The 14,455-nt window shown below is 45.5% G+C and overlaps 4 protein-coding genes across 5 annotated transcripts; 2 read left to right on the forward strand and 2 right to left on the reverse strand.

Moving 5' to 3' along the window:
• Positions 1-295: 295 nt before the first annotated feature.
• LOC136200389 (ultraviolet-sensitive opsin-like) lies at positions 296-1,786 on the reverse strand. Its single transcript, XM_065990773.1, has 2 exons — positions 1,730-1,786; positions 296-1,459 (listed from the first exon to the last, which is right to left on the reverse strand). The coding sequence occupies exons 1-2, from the start codon at positions 1,730-1,732 to the stop codon at positions 398-400; spliced, it is 1,065 nt and encodes a 354-aa protein (XP_065846845.1). The 5' UTR covers positions 1,733-1,786; the 3' UTR covers positions 296-397.
• A 907-nt stretch (positions 1,787-2,693) lies between these two features.
• LOC136200390 (ultraviolet-sensitive opsin-like) lies at positions 2,694-4,444 on the reverse strand. Its single transcript, XM_065990774.1, has 2 exons — positions 4,341-4,444; positions 2,694-4,279 (listed from the first exon to the last, which is right to left on the reverse strand). The coding sequence occupies exon 2, from the start codon at positions 3,953-3,955 to the stop codon at positions 2,915-2,917; it is 1,041 nt and encodes a 346-aa protein (XP_065846846.1). The 5' UTR covers positions 3,956-4,279; positions 4,341-4,444; the 3' UTR covers positions 2,694-2,914.
• A 2,225-nt stretch (positions 4,445-6,669) lies between these two features.
• LOC136199952 (neutral alpha-glucosidase C-like) lies at positions 6,670-9,224 on the forward strand. The gene is made up of 4 exons (XM_065990254.1): positions 6,670-7,645; positions 7,808-7,875; positions 7,921-8,538; positions 8,751-9,224. Exons 1-4 carry the CDS (start codon positions 6,670-6,672, stop codon positions 9,222-9,224), a joined length of 2,136 nt encoding a protein of 711 aa, XP_065846326.1.
• Positions 9,225-9,776: 552 nt separating this feature from the next.
• Positions 9,777-14,261, forward strand: LOC136200327 (uncharacterized). 2 transcript variants are annotated; one of them, XM_065990704.1, is made up of 10 exons: positions 9,777-9,854; positions 10,024-10,497; positions 10,544-10,822; positions 10,870-11,247; positions 11,298-11,573; positions 11,621-11,800; positions 11,858-12,184; positions 12,240-12,407; positions 12,463-13,188; positions 13,239-14,261. In XM_065990704.1, the coding sequence occupies exons 3-10, from the start codon at positions 10,774-10,776 to the stop codon at positions 14,096-14,098; spliced, it is 2,964 nt and encodes a 987-aa protein (XP_065846776.1). In that variant the 5' UTR covers positions 9,777-9,854; positions 10,024-10,497; positions 10,544-10,773; the 3' UTR covers positions 14,099-14,261. The 2 variants fall into 2 exon arrangements, with proteins under 2 accessions (XP_065846776.1, XP_065846775.1); XM_065990703.1 differs by having other exon boundaries at positions 10,024-10,822.
• Positions 14,262-14,455: the final 194 nt, after the last annotated feature.

The following is a 14,455-nucleotide window of genomic DNA, read 5'->3' on the forward strand; positions in this document are numbered from 1 at the left end:
ATTTCTGCATGTCAATCGCGTGCAGTTATCATATTGATTCACGTCACAAGAACAATCTGTCTATAACCGTCGGATCTCCTCGTCAAATCTTACGTTGGTAATGTGTCTCAGGAGCGGGACTGCACCTGTCGCTTGCATTGTTTACGTAAATTTTGCTGGAGCGTCATTGCTTTTCCCAGTAACTTATTTTCAAAAAATCTACCAGCAACTTCTGAATTCTACTTGTGTAAGTCAGTTGCCGAGTGAGTATATTTTTAGACAGACAGGGTACATACATAGTATATAGGATAAGCATAGCTATAATGTTCTCTAGGCGAGTCCAAGTCGCACCCCACTATTCACACTGCAAATCTACCATGCTCTCCACGCGACCAAATCATGACAGTTCCTGCTGCAATCAGTTTCTCACTGAAATCATTGTGCGCACTTTGCGGCACCGTACAATATCCCAAATCGAACGCAGAAACGTTCTAACCCAGTAACAGTAGAAGATTGCATTGACGAGAAAGTTCAGCGTGAATATTATGCCAACAACTGAAAGAAGACGCCGTTCTACTCCGCGAAAGATCTGAAGTATCTGCACGATAATGTACGGTACAGGAAGAATTGCGTTTGAAACGACAATAAGGATGACGTACAGGAGTGCTTTGGATTTGTAAAGAGGCGTAGTAGTGGCGTTGTTTGCGTTGGAGTCTACAGCAGACAGTTGTCGCCGTTCTTTTGCACTTTGAGCAACTAGTTTCAACGTTCTCACGAGATAATATATAACAATTGCAAATGGCAGCCAATGAGATACTCCAGTAAAGAAAAAGGTGAATGAGACATAGCCTGTGAAATTGGATACGTCCCGAAAGCATACAGCTAAGAAATAACCGTCTTTTCCTATAATATATGTGACTTTGTACTTTGTCCAGGTGAAGAAAAGCGGCAGGACAATGACAATTCCCATCAGACACGTAATGACACTTGCAATCGTCGCTTTTCGAGTTGTTATGCCAGGTGCAAGAGGATCTCTGATTGTTGAATGACGACTCTGCAATATGAGAACAGTTGCCCACATTGACCAGAAAGATTGCCAGTTATCTAAGAAAAGCATAAAGACGCAGGTATTCCTTCGTTCGTCACTGCCATATTTGTACGCCTTCAATTGATAGGAAAATGTCAAAAATAGAAGCGCGGCACGAACGATGTCGGAAAGAACCAAGTTGACGATGCAAACATTTTGGCCAACGCGCAGAGCTCGAACGCGGATGATTGCTACAAGTGCAGTTCCGCAGAACAGAAGCTGAAGACATGCTAGGACAAAGACAGTTGCTTTCAAAGGCAGACCCGGGTCGAATGCCTCCCTCAGAATGAATTCTGTTGAATTCGATTGATTTTGAGTTGAATTCATTGTTTCGAGACCCGACGCTTCAAGACCGGATCCGCTCATGTTACTTTGGAGCTTGGCAGCGTACGTCTGACCAAGAAAGTCTTCTTCTCAGCAGTTATGTAAACTGAGGCGACGCGATTGCTTCACGTGTTCATCTTTTAGTTCATTAGCAGTAGGTACTAACTGTAGTTAGTAAGCCGCAAAGTCCTTTTGTCTGTATGCACTTCGAACTAATTACTTTGCCTGTCGCGTCACTTACTATAGTAACACAGCGGTACGTACAACAGTGACGTAGAGAACGGTGTCAGGCGAGTTACTATACTGCCTTCCAAGAATCCTCCTGAAGCCAGCACGTACCATGTAGAAGAACGACAAAGAAGCCGTTTGAGAAAACTGATCACGTCGCGGATCAGGCGTCTCCATCATATTTTATCTCTGTCTCCACGAAGATTTATCCGGGTCTCTATGCATGACGTCACGTTGCGACGTTGACTCCTTTTCTGAGCTTTCGTAGGCGAGAACATCACCAATGCAAGCATCGGACGGTTCTGGCTAGAAGCGACGGCCTTAGTCCGGTCGGCATCGCTCATTCCAACTCCGAAATATAGACAGAAACAGTCGATTTACACAGAAAACGTTGTACTCCAGCAATACTGGAGTACTGTACGTAATACTGAGTATCATGTGACGTCTCTCTTGTAGCTAGGATCGTAGGTGCTGTTTTGGATGTCTGATATTTGCAGCAGCGTTCGTCAAGGCAATCACGTGACCGCCTTTTCACCAGTTACGATTGTATTGGCGGCAATGTTTTATTGGCGGCAATGTTTTTGATGTGTTGGGTGGCAATTAACTAAAAACGACGAACTCGGCCAAGACTGCTACGCACCCAAAACGACCCGCACTTTTCAGACGAGTTTTGAGTTTCATCTTCTGCTTTTGGCGTCTTCGCAACGACTTAGACCGTACTGCCAACAGTCAAGAGAAGTCTCAATCATCCCCCGGCTCTCAGAGTCACGGGCTTCAGATCTAACGACGTGTTCCAGCCGGGTGGGTCAGAATGTCTGAAAATTGATGACAACTTAGGAGATACATTTCTCTATATATATGCAAACTAAACGTTCACACCCTCACTTGACATTATAAGCAGATGTGGATTGATTGCTGCATGTACTCTTTATCAAGTTATCAAGTCAAGCGTGCGCAGTTATCATTGATTCACGTCACAAGAGCAATCTATTTATAACCGTCGGATCCCCTCGTTAAATCCTAGAGCGGGACTGCACCTGTCGCTTGCAGTGTTTACGTAAGTTATGCTGGAGCGTCATTGCATTTCCCAGTACTTATTTTCAAAATCTACCAGCAACTTCTGAAATTCTACTTTTGTAAGTCATTTGCAGAGTGAGAATATTTTTAGGCAGACAGGGTACATACATAGTATATAGGATAAGCATAGCTAATGTCCTCTAGGCGAGTCCAAGTCGCACCCCACTGCAAATCTACCATGCTCTCCACGCGACCAAGTCATGACAGTTCCTGCTGCAATTAGTTTCTCACTGAAATCATTGTACGCACTTTGCGGCACCGTAAAACATCCCAAAGCGAACGCGTGAACGTCCTAACCCAGTAACAGTAGAGGACTGCGTTGACGAAAAAGTTCAGCGTGAATATTATGCCGACAATTGTAAGAAGATTCTTTTCTACTCCACGAAAAGTATGTAGCATCTGCACGACAATGTACGGTGCAGGGAGCACTGCGTTTGAAACGACAATAAGGATGACGTACCAGAGTGCTTTTGATTTGTAAAAAGGTGTAGTAGTGGCTTGCTGTGTGCTGCTATTGGAATCCACAGCAGACAATTTTCGCCGTTCTCTTACACTTTGAGTAACTAGTTTCAACGTTCTCACGAGATAATAAATAACAAATGAAAACGGCAGCCAATAAGATACTCCGGTGTAGAAAAGCATGAACGAGAGATGGTTTGTGAGATTGGACACGTCTCGATAGCATATATCTACGAAATAGCCGTCGTCGCGTATAATATATGTGACCTTGTACTTTGTCCAGGTGAAGAAAAGCGGCATCGCAATGGCGATTCCCATTGCACATGTGACGACACTTGCAATCGTCGCCTTTCCAGTTGTTATGCCGGCTTCGAGAGGATCCCTGATTGTTGAATGACGGCTCTGCAATATGAGAACAGTCGCCCACATTGACCAGAAAGCTTGCCAGAGATCTAAGAAAAGAATAAAAGCGCAAGCATCCCTTCGTTCGTGGCTGCCGTATTCGTATGTCTTCAGTTCATAGGCGAAAAACGAAATTAGGAGCATGGCACGAACGATGTCGGAGAAAACCAAGTTGACTATGTAAACATTTTGACCCACGCGCAGAGCGCGAACGCGGACGATTGCTACAAGTGCAGTTCCGCAGAACAAAAGCTGAAGGCATGCCAAGATAAACACGCTTGCTTGCGCATACAGATCCGCATCAAACAGCTCCTTCAGAATCAATTCTGTTGAATTTGATTGATTTTGAGTTGAATTTATAGCTTCAAGACCCGACGCTTCAAGACCTGACCCATTCATGTTACTTTGGAGATTGGCAGCGTACGTCTAACCAAGGACGCCTTCTCCTCACCAGTTATGTAAACAGAGGCGACGCGATTACGTCACATGTTCATCTTTTAGTTCATTACAGTAGGCAGTTAGTAAGCCGCAACAATTTCGCGTGAATCGGCCCCTTTTGTCTGTATGCACTACCAACTAATTAGTTTGCCTGTCGCGATCGCCTACTATAGTAACACAACAGTACGTAACAACCGTGACGTCATCGAGTTACTCTACTGCCTTCCAAGAATCTTCCTGAAGCCAGCGAGTACCATGTAGAACAACGCACGGACTGACAGTAGCCTTTTGAGAAAACTGATTGCGTCGCGGATCGAGTGTTCGAGTATATAGTGACTCAACTTACTGTAGATTGTAGGCGATCTAGTTCGTGGAAAGCCATTTCTGGAGGCCTCATTGCCACCAGCCGCTTGACAATCAAGCTTTTTCTCGAGCAGATTTACTTATCCGGGTCTCTATGCTGACGCAGTCACGCGTACGTGTGTACTCGTACTTTGGTCTACGATGGCTCCTTTTCTGAGCGTTCGTAAGCGAGAACACTACCAAAGCGAGCATCGGGTGGTTCTTTACGAATCGGCTAGTTGCGACGGCCATAGTTCGGTCGGCATCGGTGGTGAGTCCGACTGAAGGCCGCGCTCGTTTCAACTCAGACATACTTTTGCCCTATAGCTCCTCTTTGAAAGTCAATTGCGCGAGAAACTGCACCTGCTCAGCTGTGTTTTAATTTACGTATAATTGAATAGGTTCGGAGTGTCATACTAAACACTATCCACATACATGTGCATACACGGAACGCGCATAAGAAACGCCTACACGTAGAAGTCTCTTGCATGCAGTTCATGCTGCAATCAGTTTCTCACTGAAATCATTGTGCGCACTTTGCGGCATCGCAAAATATCCCAAATCGAACGCAGAAACGTTCTAACCCAGTAACAGTAGAGGATTGCATTGACGAGAAAGTTCAGCGTAAATAGTATGCCGGCAACTATAAGAAGACGCTTTTCTACTCCGCGAATGGTCTGAAGTATCTGTACGACAATGTACGGTGCAGGGAGAATTGCGTTTGAAACGACAATAAAGATGACGTACCAGAGTGCTTTTGATTTGTAAAGAGGCGTTGTGGCTTGCTGTGTGCTGCTACTGGAATCCACAGCAGATAATTGCCGCCGTTCACGTACACTTTGATTAACTAGTTTCAACGTTCTCACGAGATAATAAACGACGATCAAAAACGGCAGAAAATAGGATATTCCGGTGTAGAAGAGCGTGAAAGAGAGATAGTTGGTGAAATTGGACACGTTGCGAAAGCATATATCTACGAAATAGCCGTCTTCTCGTATAACATACGTGACCGTGTACTTTGTCCAGGTGAAGAAAAGCGCCATGCCAATGATGATTCCTATCGCACACGTGACGGCACTTGCAATCGTCGCTTTTCGAGTTGTTATGCCAGGTGCGAGAGGATCCCTGATTGTTGAATGACGACTCTGCAATATGAGAACAGTTGCCCACATTGACCAGAAAGATTGCCAGTGATCTATGAAAAGAATGAAGGCGCAAGCATTCCTTCGTTCGTGGCTTTCGTATTTGTACGGCTTCATTTCGTAGGCGAAAACCGAACTTAGGAATATGACACGAACGATGTCGGAAAGAACCAAGTTGACGATGTAAACATTTTGTCCCACGCGCAGAGCGCGCACGCGGATGATCGCTACAAGTGCAGTTCCGCAGAACAAAAGCTGAAGACACGCCAGGACGAAGACAGTTGCTTGTAAAGGCAGATCCGTGTCAAATAGCTCTCTCAGAATTAACTCTGTTGAATTCGATTGATTTTGAGTTGAATTCATTGATCGAAGACCCGACGCTTCATGACCCGATCCACTCATGTCACTTTGGAGCTTGGCTGCGTACGTCTGACCAAGGACCCTAGCACACTTACAGCTAGAGGCAGCGCGATTACGTCATATGGTAATATATGAATAAATTAGGTGGTTACTCTCGTCTGAATCGGTTCTTTTTGTCGGTACGTACTAACGAATTTATTAGCTTGCCTGTTGTCGTCGCGATAGCCACACAACAGGGCCTGACTTTACGTAACATCACTGGGTGTGTATGTGTAACACGGTCTAGAAAGTCATCATCAAATGGCAACCATGAGCTCTATACGTAGCTCTCGTCTATCCATTTCAGTAAGTCACCGAGTCTGTCACCGTGTCACGGTACAGTAGTTTCTTGTGCCTATTCTATCCGGGTCTCTCTCCGAGACGCAGAAAGTCACGTGGACAAAATAAGCCTTCTGAAACTGCAAAGGCTCTCTTTCTGAAACGGTCACAGCCGCGATCCGTGTACCTCTGTCTTCCTACGATCGCAGCGCGTATCGTCATAACCGTTTGATGCTCGCTTTTGTGATTTATTTAGCGTTCTCGCTTGCGAACGCCGAATGGACCTACAATTCCACGCCAAATCCAGCGTCGGTGGTGACTGCAGGCCGCGCTCGTTTCACCGTACTCACAGAACACTTGATTCGAATGGAATACGGCAGATTTATCGACGCTCCGACGTTCGTCTTCCTCAACAGAAACCTTCCAACTCCAAAATATACGTCATCGACTAAAAACGACTTGCTTACGATTCAGACAGAGAGCGTTGTACTCCAGTATCACGTTGCAAGCCCCATGTCATTTAATCAATACAATCTTAACGTTTCAATAATGTTAGGCGAAAATGCGGTCACGTGGTCGCCTCAACCGACTGCATATCGCACTGACGCTGGCGGCAATCTTTTTGGTACATTCGAGATGTTGGGAGGCGAAACGACGGACTGGACGAAGAAGCTAAATTGCTACGCACCGGGAAAACCAAGCTACTGTGAGCTGGGATTAGTGTCACGTGATGGCTTTGCTGTTATTGACGATACAAATCGAGTCAGATTTGACAACTCTAGTTGGCCTTGGCTGATTAATTCGTCACTTCCTGAGCCATCTTCGGAATCCTGCGACATTCCCGCCGACGAAAGGGAAGACTGTATCGCTCTGAGCGAGAACTCGGACACGTGCGTAGCACGCGGTTGCTGTCACGGCAAAAACCTGAACGGCGTGCCTAGTTGCTACTACAGCAGTACTGCAGTGCGAGACCTCTATTTTTTTGGGCACGGACACGATTATGTAAAAGCTCTTGGGGACTTTGTATCAATAGCTGGACCTATAGCGTTGCCACCTAAATATGTATTCGGAGTCTTCTACTCGCGATATTGGGCGTACAGCGACTTTGAAGAAAAGACCATTATAAGAGATTTCATGAATCACGGCGTTCCTCTAGACGTTCTCGTACTCGATATGGATTGGCATTACACGTTTAGTGGCCACAAGACGCCTACCGGTAATGGGACCGGGTGGACCGGATACACGTTTGACAATCATCTCTTTCCAAATCCTCAAAGATTTCTTGAGTGGTGCCACTCGCATGGTCTTCACGTCACCGTCAATTTGCACCCGGCCGGCGGAATACAACCGTGGGAGGAGAAGTACGCAGACATGGCGCGAGCCATGGGAATTGATCCCAGTACGAATGAGACCGTTCGATTTGATTTATCTAGCAAAGCTTTCGTCACAAACTGGTTTAACATTGTACTCGCTGAGCGAGAACGACAAGGTATCGACTTCTGGTGGCTCGATTGGGGTCCCGGTTACGATTACTGGCACTTCTCCGGCGCAAGCCCCGTCTCGTGGATGGCCTACACGTTTTAGACGAATCCGAATTGCTGGGCTAAAACGAATCTGCGTCCTTTAACGTTTAATCGCTTTGGCGGCTTAGGCGATCATCGATATCCGATCGGATTTTCCGGCGACACGCGAGTCACGTGGGAGACGCTCTCCTTTCAAGTCTACTTCACAATAACCGCTTCGAACGTTGCATTCGGGTTTTAGAGTCACGACATCGGCGGGCACGTGGGCGCGGCGTGGTCTGAGATATACGTGCGCTGGGTTCAATTTGGCGTCTTTTCGCCTATATTTCGACCTCATTCTCATAAGAACGTAGAAATGTATCGACTCATATGGAAATACCCGTCGGACGTTTATCACATACTGCGATCTTACTTTGTTCTGCGCGGCGCTCTTGTGCCCTACATCTACACCTACGCGAGAGTCGCTTACGATACCGGGGTATCGCTTATTCGACCCGTTTACGATACCGGGGTATCGCTTATTCGACCCGTTTATTATGTTTATCCGGAGCTGAGCCAATCGTACGATCCAGCCTTTCGCTCGCAGTACTTTTTTGGGGAGTCGTTTTTTGTGTCTCCCGTCATCACGCCTGAAGACAACGTCACCCAGCTTGCATCTACAACGATTTGGTTTCCGGGAGACGCCAACGAAACTTACGTAGGTGTCAACTCGGGGCTTGTATATCCAAGTGGAACTGTAGTTAATTTTACGTGGACACTTTATGAAGCGCCCGTGTTTGGAATAGCCGGCAGCATCGTTCCCATGCGCGTGGATGCCGACGCTACGCGCATCGGATCGGCTCGAGAAATACCAAACAGCGTAAAATTGCTGGCTTTGTTGGCGGACAAATTATAAATGGAAAAGGGTGGCTCTTCGACGACGATGGCAGAACGAGTGATTATCATCAAGAAAATAAAACAGCTATGACTTATTATTCATTTCAATCTTTTTCGGATGAACTTGCATTGAATATAAGTGCCGTCGAAGGAAACTTAGATGGGTTTCCAGCTAAACGTTCTTATTTGGTACAGTTTTATGGCGCGTGGCCTGCGAAAGAAGTTACAATCAAAGGCAAGTCAGTTCCGTTGGCGTCGTATGAGTCTGCGTGCATGACGGAGTGTTGGTCATACGATGGCTCATCTCTTTTGCTGTATGTTAATATTCCGCCCTTGTCTTTGACCGAAATGATATCTGTGAAAGTTGTGAGCATGTTTCCGCTTCCCGCTTCTGAGCTGGGCATGGGCTTTCCGCGGCTGCTGAAGCGACTCAAGACGATCAAGTCGCTTTTTGACGTTAGTGGTGGAAATCAGGAGGACTGTTGGACGCTTCTGACTGCAGCGGAAACTGGGGAGAGAATAACGGACAATGTAGCGTCTGCCGAGAAAGAGCTTAAGATGTTCACGAGCAATCTTAGCAATCTTCGTGGCGGAGTTGAGGAAGTCAGACATGAAAAGAGGCTTGATAAAGCTGCAAAGACTATTAAACTGGCTCAGCTTGCGAACTGAGAGTGCTGTACGTCTTCTTAACGTTCATCGTGTTGCAATGTTTCTTTTCCTTTTCTTACTTTTTTCATTTTCATATGACTTCTCGTCATTTTGCTAGAAAAACGCTAAGAAATAACGCAGCATGGTCGCAAGAATTGCATGCATGCTTTGTGAGCTTGCTCATTTTGGGCTTTTGGACCATTTTCTGTGGCAAACTCCCATCGCCAAATACGATTTCTACTTTCAAACTACACCGCCGTTCAGCCCGTTCTTCTCCAGGACGGCACTACTAGAAGGAGAAGGAGACCTGAACTGAGATTTTTCTTGCAAATGACCTGTTAAAAACGCCACAAGAGCAGGGAATGACAACGCGAGAGGAATAATGAGGCGGTTGGGGTGTGTAAACAGATTATCGGAAGAGCTAGACAGTTCTAAACGCATTTCAAGAGATCGCCGTCACCTTACTTCGAGGCACGCGATGCATGTACGACATGTAAATCGAAGTAGAGAAGGGTTTCTACACTGTAAGGTGATTTGAATTTCGCGCGCAACAAAATCGTGTGCGCGCGCTACCCTCGATTGCTTGACTTCGTTTACGCTCGACAACGGCTCCGACAACGGCTCTCGAAGCGAAAATCGGACAGGACACAGGTTATAACCAAAAAGAGCGCTGTTTTTGATTGCGATTGATAAGTGAAGGGAAAAGGGGGCTCCCTCTCGTTGCCTTTCGCGAATGCCTATAGTACCGCGTTCGAAAATGGTTCTAAACTGCCATTCAAACCATTTTATTACTCATTCGAGCATCGAGCATCTCGTTTAGAGCTGTTTGAAGCTAAAAAATGACATCGGATATGGCGCATCACTCGGGAGTTTTTCGCGCTACGACACGACGCTTCCCATGCACTACGGCGGAACAACGTACGCCCATGCACCGACCGTGAATCAGTTCCACTCAAAGGACTCACCACGATCGACTAACCTCGCCTAGTCTACCTACTGTACACTATCTTCCTGCACGCCAGAAGTCCTGATGTATCCTAGTCGTGACGACAAGCTCTTCCGCTTCTCGTCAGGACGTGCTTGCTTCTGCAACCACACAACAGATGGTGATGTTATCGCTGGCCACATTGGCGGAGGAGGATCGCGTTCACTTAACGATGTTACGACACAGAGAGGATGAATTCACTACTAGGTGTCATCGTTCGTCTGCTAGGCTTTGAAGATCGACGCTTCCCGTTCACTTGGGACATTTGAAAGGGCGTACGGCGGACCGACGTTCGACCATTCATTGACCGTGAGAATCGATCATATTTTTTTCGCAGCTGGTGGCAACTTCATAGGACGCAAGCTGAGCAAATAGGAGATGATTCAAACAGACATGCACAGACAACATGTTTTGTTTTGTAATAACGTATACATAATAATTTACATTGCGCGACCGTACGTGACTGCATCAGGTGAGTCAGCGGAAATAAGCATGATTAGGGATTAGGAAATATTACCATTCGACCCCTGAAGAAGAGTATAAAAGGACGACGGGTTCGGAGGAGTTGGCACTCTGCTTCATACCATGAAAACGGCATACTTGGGTGTGCTTCTCCTAGCTGCCGTCGTTGAAGGTGGTAAAGATTTCACAGAGACATTTCATCTAGTTGTTTCTCTTTAGAGATAAAACCGGACAACCTTTTGTGCGCACCTCAGGGTCTTCCTTTGAGTCGAGGGACCTTGGTGTATCCCGTACCAGACCCTGAAAAGTGGCCGAACTTCTATGACGAAGTCCGTGACTGCGAGTGGCAGTTCCGGACTTCCAGATGCAATCGGATAGTTGTAACGGTGGAGTTTCTTGACACCGAACAAGGAGACGTCGTCGAGATCATAGATGAAGCAACGAACAGAGTCTTGGGCAGACTTTCAGGACGATCTAATGAGTCTCCCCGTTTTCCTAAACAGTACGTTTCTTGTTATGCCGAGATGACAATTCGTTTCATCACAAACCGAAATGGGAAAAGAGGAGAGGGATTTAAAATTTCCTACACAGCAGACAGTACGTAACTCACTTCAATGGTACTACTTTGTAGTTATTTCAAACCGCAGCAAACATGGTCAATTCAAAAATTATTTCGTCGGGGAGAGTTGGAGCCGACTGGACAATTTGCGGACATGTCGATCGCCCGGCCTGTTTGAATTTCTTCAATATCCGCAACAACACATATTATTTTTACGTCGATGTTTTGAACAGCAAAGGCGACAATTGGCAAAGAAGCAAAATATCTTACGAAGAAGGTTCAAGCAAGACTGTCATTGCTAAAAGACTAATTAAGTTTCAACTAAGAAGCAGACTCTACGAAGGCTTTAAAGCTAAACTCTGCGGTACATTGTTGTGCTGTTGTAACAAAGTCAAATAGTATTTTTTCTAGGTTCATTGACGTGTAAAGGTACTTCTTCAGTGCTACATGGAGGCTGGACTTCCGTATCTAGATGGTACTGTGAAAAAATAGAGCAAATCGTCTGCGATAAAGGCTACCAAATGTACGGTTGGGAACTAAGAACTTGTAGATACGACGGAAAATGGAATTCTCCAAGTTCTCGGTGCGACAGTAAGAAATTTAATTAAACAAAATGGAGTTTTTAACAATATTAATTTATTTTGATAGGAATAAAGTGTCCCAATGTAACTAATGTAACCATCGGCAGCGGAAGTTTTATTCATTTCAACAAAATCCGAAGCGAATTTTACCTTGATGAAGAAATAGAGTGGAAATGCGAAAGGGGCTACTCTCACCTAGAAGAATATTCCGATGACCTTCCCTCTCATGTCAGATTGCGCTTTCAGGAACGAGTGTTGTCTAAGTACGGCAAAAATATCCATGATATGACGATAAGCGAACTCATCGAGAACGACATTTCCATGCTTTTCGCCACACAAAAAGGAAAAATCATTTGCACGGCTGATGGATGGACAAGATTTCCAAAATGCGAATGTAAGCCAGCTTCCTTCAGTTTCAAAAGATATTTCGACTATTGTTTCTTTCGAAGTTATTGAATGTTTCGAGCTTTCCGGTAGTCTAGAAAACGGCATTGTTTCCGGTATGGAATACTATTTGTCGACTCGCCGCTTTTCTTGCAACAGTGGATTTGCTCTTGTTGGCTACAGTTTCGCCACCTGCATGGTTAATTTCGAATGGAGCGTCCCTCTTCCAAAATGTACGGAGACGTCATTGCGTACCAGATAAAATATTAATGATTTATTCAAATGCAGGTCTACCCAAAGCTGATTTTGATTTGGTTAAAAACCAAATCGCGACGTTTGAAAACAAATTCTTGCTTCCCTTAGCAACATATTCTCGCAATGCTCAACCCGACGAGAATATGCTTGAAGAGCACGATCGCCTCGACGCTCAGTCCGACGTCAAACTGGATCTTCTCCTCGCTTTCAATATTCACTCGGAAACTCCTTACGAAGACGCGTATGAACTATTTCGAAATAAGACTATTATGAACTTCCCAATTGAGGCAGAAAAGACCCGCGTAGCTGTCTTAGTTTTCGATAATGTGTCGACGTGGAACTTCATACCTGGAAAAAAGACTGAGGCAGAAAAGAAGCGCGCTACTGTCATATATTACAATACGGGGACGTGGGGAAAAATACACGATGAAATAGCTGACACGATCACACGAGCTCCTTTTAACAGATCTGAAACTTACGAAGAGTTCACAGACAAGATTAACTTGATGTTTGAGAAGGGAATAGGCGGTAAACCAAGAGATGCGAAGAGAGCGGCTGTAATTGTTCACGGGAAATATCCATTGATCCATAATAAACAACGCGCTTTGGCTGCAAAGAAGCGTTTCAAGCAATTGAACGTCAAAGCAATTCACATTTCAACGCAGGAGATGAGCTTGCCGCACAATATACCCTCGATGGACTTAATCGTATTCAATATCACCAAACATTTCCGCAATTTTGTGAACTATTCGAGCCCAAGTAACAGATACGGTATTATGTTTATAATTAAACTTGGCTTCTCTGTGCAGCGACGGTCGATGATCTTTGCGGTGTAGCTGGCGCTCCGGGCCGGCACTATCCCTTTTCCAACTTTTCAGTTGCAGCACATGGGGCCTGGCCCTGGCTCGTCACCGTCCTTGGTAACGGAGAGTATGAATGCGACGGCGTTCTCGTTCACCGTCGATGGGTAGTCACTGGTGCTGACTGTTTCAAAAAGGCAACTCGTACGGAAGGTAGGTTAAACGGCACAATCGACAAAAATAAAATAGAAGTTCGAGTTGGACAATACGAACTGGACAAAGACGTAATAACAATGAGCAAATACAACAGAATCGGCGTTCTGACTCGAGGAGATCAACCACCGTCTGGACTGGATGTGCCGCGTTCAATGAGAAAGTTCAAACCGGATACACTCGAAAATAACATTGCTGTGCTAAGGCTCAACACACCACCAGTAGGGGTGAATCGCTTTCGAAAACCTATTTGTTCCCCAAGGTATTCGGAGTATAACACGATGATGAGCGATGAAATGATTGCAGTCGGACAGACGGCGTTCCTTGTGGGGTACCAATACGTGAAAGATGGCGAAAGAGTCTTTCCGAATGTTCCTATTGAGTCGAGTGTTGTTATAGCTAATTTGTCCGAGTGCAGGCAGAGGTGGCCTGCGAAAACCATTATAGATTCGAATCTGTGTGTTCGTGGCCTTCCTGGAGATATTCGCTATGGAGCGATGGGCACTCCTCTTATGTGTCAGGATCCTAAGACGAACAGATACGTTCTATGCGGCGTGGGCAGTTTCGGCTTTGAGGGCTGCAACGACGGATACGCCGTGTATACTAACATGAGGAAGTACGAAGAAATGATACGCGACACCGTTAGAATGGAATAGAATAGCCTCAGTATAAGAAGGAAGTTTTTTCAACTGACCGTGTGAACTAGCATAGATGTGAAGTGTTTTTCGTTTTTCGTTTTTGTTTGTGATAGCGTTTTACAGCATCATGATTCTTGTTTGGTCTTTCTGTAAAGGTTACAGAAAAAGCCTTCTTTCTATAGCTAAGGTACAAAGGTAGCAAACTTCAAACACGAATTACCTACGGTGAAAATTGGACTGTTCTCAATCTAACAGTCTTCAGTCTGATCTGAACGCTAGCTAGGTCACGGTGTTGGAACCAGCTCTTCGCGGCGTGCAACCTAAAATTAGTCAACCGATAATTCGTCGCGAAGGAAGCCTTTTTCGTGGGCAGAT

The sequence above is a fragment of the Oscarella lobularis genome, chromosome 2, assembly GCF_947507565.1.
Source record: "Oscarella lobularis chromosome 2, ooOscLobu1.1, whole genome shotgun sequence".
Classification (NCBI taxonomy): Eukaryota; Metazoa; Porifera; class Homoscleromorpha; order Homosclerophorida; family Oscarellidae; genus Oscarella; species Oscarella lobularis.